The 8,915-nt window shown below is 42.9% G+C and overlaps 1 protein-coding gene across 1 annotated transcript in view; it reads left to right on the top strand.

The window, feature by feature from the left end:
* Positions 1–8,915, top strand: part of LOC112072617 (PRELI domain-containing protein 1, mitochondrial-like) — a 32,139-nt gene that overhangs the window by 11,308 nt on the left and 11,916 nt on the right. Inside the window, 1 exon segment of the mRNA XM_024140001.2 lies at positions 3,671–3,896. Within this exon segment, the coding sequence (XP_023995769.1) occupies positions 3,671–3,896 (226 nt within the window).

Genomic DNA, 8,915 nt, shown 5'->3' with positions numbered 1-8,915 from the left:
CTATAAATAGACCTTGACTAACCCTAATGTGACTAGGCTATACTATAAATAGACTTTGACAAACCCTAATGTGACTAGGCTATACTATAAATAGTTCTAGACCAACCCTAATGTGACTAGGCTATACTATAAATAGACTTGACAACCCTAATGGGACTAGGCTATACTATAAATAGTCCTAGACAAACCCATATAAATGCCCAACCTTAAAACAGGTTATTTGCTGTATCACTAAAGCCATAGTGAAGTTGAAGCATTGTTAGTGCACACACACACACACACACCTGGCAAAACATTCACTGTCAGTGATTCAAGGGTTACTGCAAGATACTTACCCAGTCAGACGAACTCATGGAAACCATTTAATGTGTCTGCGTGCAGTTTGAGATGATTGAAGTTAGCATATCGTTACTTAGCGCAATTACTGTTAATCTCCCGGTACCAGAACATGAAAAACTGGTTTGGTGCAGGGAGGGCTGCTGAGGGAGGAAGGCTCATAGTCATGCCTAGAATGAGTCAATGGAATGGTAACAACCACACGTTTCACTCCATTGACTCAATGTCAAGGATTATTATGTGCCGGCCTCCACTGGTTTGCACTGATTATTTTTAACTTCGGTACTTCTGTCAAAGTGTCTCACGGATCAAACCGGTCTATCAGCGCAGCAGATTCCCCCTTTTTATAGCGCACTTGTTAACTTCTGTGCAGCATGAGTGGAGAGCTAACACGGCATGTAGAAATGTTGAAACTGTTCGTTACTGTTCGCAAAACAATGTCCTACAGGCTAGAACCCTTTACAATGCAAGAAGATACCGTATCTTCCATCTTTGTAGGATAACTTCCTAGCTAGCTGACAGCAGAGCTAACATTAATTCACCACCCTGGTACTTTTGTGATAATATCCAAACCATAAAGCAAAATATGCAGATTTTCAAAGCTGATAGCCACCAAAACTTGATCAATTCACTTATTCGGATCTCTCACACGTCTCCACCAAAGATGATCTATTGCCCTCAGCGAACTGACTGCTCTCGACAGCCGCCCACCTCTTGCCTCATGATGATGTCATTACTGGTAAAAGAGAGAGCGAGCATTTTTAAAAAAAAGCTACTTCTATGTAAATGTTGTGATCAGTACAATTAAAATAAGTCCCAAATGGGAAAACAGACTGTCATCTGTAGCCCCGTGAAATCAGCTACAACCAGCTCAACTCAATGCATGACTCACTCCTATTGAATAATATATATTACCTGTATTGTAAGACCTATGAATAATATAATTACTGTATTGTACAGACCTATTGAATAAATATATTACCTGTATTTAACTAGACCTATTGAATAATATATATACCTGTATTGTGAGAACCTATTGAATAATATATATTACCTGTATTGTAACTAGACCTATTGAATAATATATATTACCTGTATTGTAACTAGACCTATTGAATAATATATATTACCTGTATTGTGACGAGACCTATTGAATAATATACACTGCTCAAAAAAATAAAGGGAACACTTAAACAACACAATGTAACTCCAAGTCAATCACACTTCTGTGAAATCAAACTGTCCACTTAGAAGCAACATGATTGACAATAAATGTCACATGCTGTTGTGCAAATGGAATAGACAAAAGGTGGAAATGATAGGCAATTAGCAAGACACCCCCAATAAAGGAGGTTCTGCAGGTGGTGACCACAGACCACTTCTCAGTTCCTATGCTCTTGTCACTTTATTGCTGATGTTTTGTCACTTGAAGTGCTGGCGTGCTTTCACTCTAGTGGTAGCATGAAACTACAACCCACACAAGTGGCTCAGGTAGTGCAGCTCATCCAGATGCACATCAATGCGAGCTGTGGCAAGAAGGTTTGCTGTGTCTGTCAGCGTAGTGTTCAGAGCATGAGGCGCTACCAGGAGACAGGCCAGTACATCAGGAGACGTGGAGGAGGCCGTAGGAGGTAACAACCAGCAGCAGGACCGCTACCCCTGCCTTTGTGCAAGGAGGAGCACTGCCAGAACCCTGCAAAATGATCTCCAGCAGGCCACAAATGTGCATTTGTCCCAGCCAGTTTGCGTTGTCTTGGCTGTGTGCTTCAGGTCATGTCCTGTTGGAAGGTAACCTTTGCCCCAATCTGAGGTCCTGAGCACTGTGAAGCAGGTTCTAATCAAGGATCTCCCTGTACTTCGATCCTGACTAGTCTCCCAGTCCCTGCCGCTGAAAAACATCCCCACAGCATGATGGTGCCACCACCATGCTCACCGTAGGGATGGTGCCACCACCATGCTTCACCATAGGGATGTATGTCCAGGTGATGAGTGTTCCTGGGTTCCTCCTGACATGACGCTTGGCATTTAGGCAAATAATTAAATCTTGGTTTCAAATGGTCAGAGCCCTTTAGGTGCCATTTGGCAAACTCCTAGCGGGCTGTCATGTGCCTTTCACTGCTGCAGAATGGTTGTTCTTCTGGAAGGTCTCCCATCTCCACAGAAAACTCTGAGCTCTGTCAGAGTGACCATCGGGTTCTTGGTCACCTCCCTGACCAAGGCCCTTTCCCCCGATGCTCAGTTTGGCCGGCGCGCCAGCTCTAGGAAGAGTCTTGGTGGTTCCAAACTTCTTCCATTTAAGAATGATGGAGGCCATTGTGTTCTTGGGACCTTCAATGCTGCAGACATTTTTTGTACCCTTCCCAGATCTGTGCCTCGACACAATCCTGTCTCGGAGCTCTACGGACAATTCCTTTGACCTCATGGCTTGGTTTTTGCTCTGACATGGACTGTCAACTGTGGGACCTTATATAGACAGGTGTGTGCTTTTCCAATCAGTTGAATTTACAACAGGTMGACTCCAATCAAGTTGTAGAAACATCTCAAGGATGATCAATGGAAACAGGATGCACCTGAGCTCAATTTCGAGTCTCATAGCAAAAGGTCTGAATACTTACGTAAATAAGGTATTTCTGTTATACATTTGCAAAAACTTCTAAAAACCTTTTCACTTTGTCATTACGGGGTTTTGTTTGTAGATTGATGAGAAAAATATTTAATTCAATCCATTTTAGAATAAGGCTGTAATTTAACCAAAAGGTGTAAAAAGTGAAGGGTTCTGAGTGCATGTGTACTTAGATTGGTAAAAACAGTCTGATTTCTATCATTTATTCGTTAATGCATGACTGTCTTTGAATTGTTTTGATGTATTTAAATATATAAATAAATATATAATATAAATATATATAATGATACTGAACTCAAAAGATGCCCAATGATATGAACAGAGCAGTAGCTGAGTTTACATGTCTGGATCAAGGGCCATTCTGGGACTTTGGTTAATACACCTTTTGTTGTGTTGTTGTGATAGTATCTCTTTTATCATGTTCATTTCACTGATAATCATAAGAAATGACATTCTATCCACTTCCTCATTCTTGCCCCTTTGTAGCATAGAGACGGATAGAGATCGCAACGTTGTAGCTGTCCCATTATGTGAGGGTTCGGGCAGCGCCATTGAGACAGATACGTTTCGACCTCTAATCTTTTGGTATCCTTTTAAGCTGTAAAGTGTCTCTGAATCACACATTCACCCCTCCCATCTCCTTTCTCCCCAGCATGTCTCTAACTGTAATACAATATTACAATGAACTCTCCTCTCTTCTCTCCCCCACAGTAACCATGTCCTGACGGAGGACATCATCTTCAGGGACGTTACTCCCGGTAACCGTCTGGTCTCTAGGCGACTGCTGACCAAAACTAACCGCGCCCCTCGCTGGATGGAGAAGTACCTGCCGGTTACCATGGCCAGGCACGCCTACATCATCGAGGATTCCATCGTGGACCCCCAGAACAGAACCATGACAACGCTGACTTGGAACATCAGCCACGCACGCATGATGGTACATATATAATAGACCTTGACTAACCTAATGTGACTAGGCTATACTATAAATAGACTTTGACAAACCTAATGTGACTAGGCTATACTATAAATAGTTCTAGACAACCCTAATGTGACTAGGCTATACTATAAATAGACTTTGACAACCCTAATGGACTAGGCTATACTATAAATAGTCCTAGACAAACCCATATAATGCCCAACCTGTAAACAGGTTATTTGCTGTATCACTAAAGCCATAGTGAAGTTGAAGCATTGTTAGTGCACACACACACACACACCTGGCAAAACATTCACTGTCAGTGATTCAAGGGTTACTGCAAGATACTTACCAGTCAGACGAACTCATGGAACCATTTTAATGTGTCTGCGTGCAGTTTGGAGATGATTGAAGTTAGCATATCGTTAGCTTAGCGCAATTACTGTTAATCTCCCGGTACCAGAACATGAAAACTGTTTGGTGCAGGGAGGCTGCTGAGGGAGGAAGGCTCATAGTCATGCCTAGAATGAGTCAATGGAATGGTAACAACCACACGTTTCACTCCATTGACTCAATGTCAAGGTATTATTATGTGCCGGCCTCCACTGGTTTTGCACTAGATTATTTTTAACTTTCGGTACTTCTGTCAAATGTGTCTCACGGATCAAACCGGTCTATCAGCGCAGCAGATTCCCCTTTTTATAGCGCACTTGTTAACTTCTGTGCAGCATGAGTGGAGAGCTAACACGGCATGTAGAAATGTTGAAACTGTTCGTTACTGTTCGCAAAACAATGTCCTACAGGTAGAACCTTTACAATGCAAGAAGATACCGGTATCTTCCATCTTTGTAGGATAACTTCCTAGCTAGCTGACAGCTGAACTAACATTAATTCACCACCCTGGTACTTTTGTGATAATATCCAAACCATAAAGCAAAATATGCAGATTTTCAAAGCTGATAGCCACCAAACTTGATCAATTCACTTATTCGTATTCTCACACGTCTCCACCAAAGATGATCTATTGCCTCAGCGAACTGACTGCTCTCGACAGGCCGCCCTCTTGCCTCATGAATGATGTCATTACTGGTAAAAGAGAGAGCGAGCATTTTTATAAAATAAGCTACTTCTATGTAAATGTTGTTGATCAGTACAATTAAAATAAGTCCCAAATGGGAAAACAGACTGTCATCTGTAGCCCGTGAAATCAGCTACAACCAGCTCAACTCAATGCATGACTCACTCCTATTGAATATATATATTACTGTATTGTGACTAGACCTATTGATAATATATTACCTGTATTGTAACTGACTATTGAATAATATATATACCTGTATTTAACTAGACCTATTGAATAATATATATTTACCTGTATTGTGACGAAGACCTATTGAATAATAATAATTACCTGTATTGTAACTAGACCTATTGAATAATATATATTACCTGTATTGTAACTAGACCTATTGAATATATATATTACCTGTTTGGAGAGACCTATTGAATAATATACACTGCTCAAAAAAATAAAGGGAACACTTAAACAACACAATGTAATCCAAGTCAATCACACTTCTGTGAAATCAAACTGTCCACTTAGGAAGCAACATTGATGACAATAAATGTCACATGCTGTTGTGCAAATGGAATAGACAAAAGGTGGAAATGATAGGCAATTAGCAAGACACCCCAATAAAGGAGTGGTTCTGCAGGTGGTGAACAACAGAAACTTCTCAGTTCCTATGCTTCTGGCTGATGTTTGGTCACTTTTGAATGCTGGCGGTGCTTTCACTCTAGTGGTAGCATGAAACTACAACCCACACAAGTGGCTCAGGTAGTGCAGCTCATCCAGGATGCACATCAATGCGAGCTGTGGCAAGAAGGTTTGCTGTGTCTGTCAGCGTAGTGTTCAGAGCATGGGGCGCTACCAGGAGACAGGCCAGTACATCAGGAGACGTGGAGGAGGCCGTAGGAGGGTAACAACCAGCAGCAGGACCGCTACCCCTGCCTTTGTGCAAGGAGGAGCACTGCCAGAGCCCTGCAAAATGATCTCCAGCAGGCACAAATGTGCATTTGTCCGAAGCCAGTTTTGCGTTGTCTTGGCTGTGTGCTTCAGGTCATTGTCTGTTGGAGGAAGTGAACTTTGCCCAATCTGAGGTCTGAGCACTGTGAAGCAGGTTCTAATCAAGGATCTCCCTGTACTTCGATCCTGACTAGTCTCCCAGTCCCTGCCGCTGAAAAACATCCCACAGCATGATGGTGCCACCACCATGCTTCACCGTAGGGATGGTGCACCACCATGCTTCACCATAGGGATGGTATTGTCCAGGTGATGAGTGTTGCTGGTTCCTCCTGACATGACGCTTGGCATTTAGGCAAATAATTAAATCTTGGTTTCAAATGGTCAGAGCCTTTAGGTCCATTTGGCAAACTCCTAGCGGCTGTCATGTGCCTTTCACTGCTGCAGAGATGGTTGTCTTCTGGAAGGTCTCCCCATCTCCACAGAAGAACTCTGGAGCTCTGTCAGAGTGACCATCGGGTTCTTGGTCACCTCCCTGACAAGGCCCTTCCTCCCCCGATTGCTCAGTTTGGCCGGGCGGCCAGCTCTAGGAAGAGTCTTGGTGGTTCCAAACTTCTTCCATTTAAGAATGATGGAGGCCATTGTGTTCTTGGGGACCTTCAATGCTGCAGACATTTTTTGGTACCCTTCCCAGATCTGTGCCTCGACACAATCCTGTCTCGGAGCTCTACGGACAATTCCTTTGACCTCATGGTTGGTTTGGCTCTGACATGGATGTCAACTGTGGGACCTTATTAGACAGGTGTGTGCTTTTCCAATCAGTTGAATTTACAACAGGTTGACTCCAATCAAGTTGTAGAAACATCTCAAGGATGATCAATGGAAACAGGATGCACCTGAGCTCAATTTCGAGTCTCATAGCAAAAGGTCTGAATACTTAGTAATAAGGTATTTCTGTTATACATTTGCAAAAACTTCTAAAAACCTTTTCACTTTGTCATTACGGGGTTTTGTTTGTAGATTGATGAGAAAAATATTTAATTCAATCCATTTAGAATAAGGCTGTAATTTAACCAAAAGGTGTAAAAAGTGAAGGGTTCTGAGTGCATGTGTACTTAGATTGGTAAAACAGTCTGATTTCTATCATTTATTCGTTAATGCATGACTGTCTTTGAATTGTTTTGATGTATTTAAATATATAAATAAAATATAATATAAATATATATAATGATACTGAACTCAAAATGCCATGATATGAACAGAGCAGTAGCTGAGTTTACATGTCTGGATCAAGGGCCATTCTGGGACTTTGGTTAATACACCTTTGTTGTGTTGTTGTGATAGTATCTCTTTTATCATGTTCATTTCACTGAATATCATAAGAAATGACATTCTATCCACTTCCTCATTCTTGCCCCTTTGTAGCATAGAGACGGATAGAGATCGCAACGTTGTCGTGTCCATTATGTGAGGGTTCGGCAGCGCCATTGAGACAGATACGTTTCGACCTCTAATCTTTTGGTATCCTTTTAAGCTGTAAAGTGTCTCTGAATCACACATTCACCCCTCCCATCTCCTTTCTCCCCAGCATGTCTCTAACTGTAATACAATATTACAATGAACTCTCCCTTTCTCTTCTCTCCCCACAGTAACCATGTCCTGACGGAGGACATCATCTTCAGGGACGTTACTCCCGGTAACCGTCTGGTCTTAGGCGACTGCTGACAAAACTAACCGCGCCCTCGCTGGATGGAGAAGTACCTGCCGGTTACCATGGCCAGGCACGCCTACATCATCGAGGATTCCATCGTGGACCCCCAGAAAGAACCATGACAACGCTGACTTGGAACATCAGCCACGCACGCATGATGGTACGTGTGATCGACTGGGATTCGTACTGTGACTGTGCTAGCCTGCTGAGCTAAAGCCTCGTTATTAGCTCAGGGAGTTAACGCAAGTCTTTATCTTTGAATCTACACTACATCACCAAAAGTATGTGGACACTGTCGTCGAAACTCTCATTCCAAAATCATGGGCATTAATATAATGTTGTCCCCCCCCTTGCTGCTATAACAGCCTCCACTCCTCTGGAAGGCTTTCCACTAGATGTTGGAATTGATTGCTGCTATAACAGCCTCCACTCTTCTGGAAGGCTTTCCACTAGATATTGGAACATTGCTGCTATAACAGCCTCCACTCTCTTGGGAAGGCTTTCCACTAGATGTTGGAACATTGCTGCTATAACAGCCTCCACTCTTCTGGGAAGGCTTTCCACTAGATGTTGGAACATTGCTGCTATAACAGCCTCCACTCTTCTGGAAGGCTTTCCACTAGATATTGACATTGCTGCTTATAACAGCCTCACTCTTCTGGAAGCTTTCCACTAGATGTTGGAACATTGCTGCTATAACAGCCTCCACTCTTCTGGGAAGGCTTTCCACTAGATATTGGAACATTGCTGCTATAACAGCTCCACTCTTCTGGGAAGGCTTTCCACTAGATGTTGGAACATTGCTGCTATAACAAGCCTCACTCTTCTGGGAAGGCTTTCCCACTAGATGTTGGACATTGCTGCTATAACAGCCTCCTCTCTTCTGGGAAGGCTTTCCACTAGATGTTGGAACATTGCTGCTATAACAGCCTCCACTCTTCTGGGAAGGCTTTCCACTAGATGTTGGAACATTGCTGCTATAACAGCTCCACTCTTCTGGGAAGGCTTCCACTAGATGTTGGAACATTGTGCTATAACAGCCTCCACTCTTCTGGGAAGGCTTTCACTAGATGTTGGAACATTGCTGCTATAACAGCCTCCACTCTTCTGGGAAGGCTGTCCACTAGATGTTGGAACATTGCTGCTATAACAGCCTCACTCTTCTGGAAGGCTTTCCACTGATGTTGGAACATTGGCTGCTATAAACAGCCTCCACTCTTCTGGGAAGGCTGGTCACTAGATGTTGGAACATTGCTGCATAACAGCCTCCACTCTTGGGAAGGCTTTCCACTAGATGTTCGGA

This window comes from Salvelinus sp. IW2-2015, unplaced genomic scaffold (assembly GCF_002910315.2).
Source record: "Salvelinus sp. IW2-2015 unplaced genomic scaffold, ASM291031v2 Un_scaffold1980, whole genome shotgun sequence".
Taxonomy (NCBI): domain Eukaryota; kingdom Metazoa; phylum Chordata; class Actinopteri; order Salmoniformes; family Salmonidae; genus Salvelinus; species Salvelinus sp. IW2-2015.
This window is presented reverse-complemented; position numbering and strand designations above follow the sequence as displayed.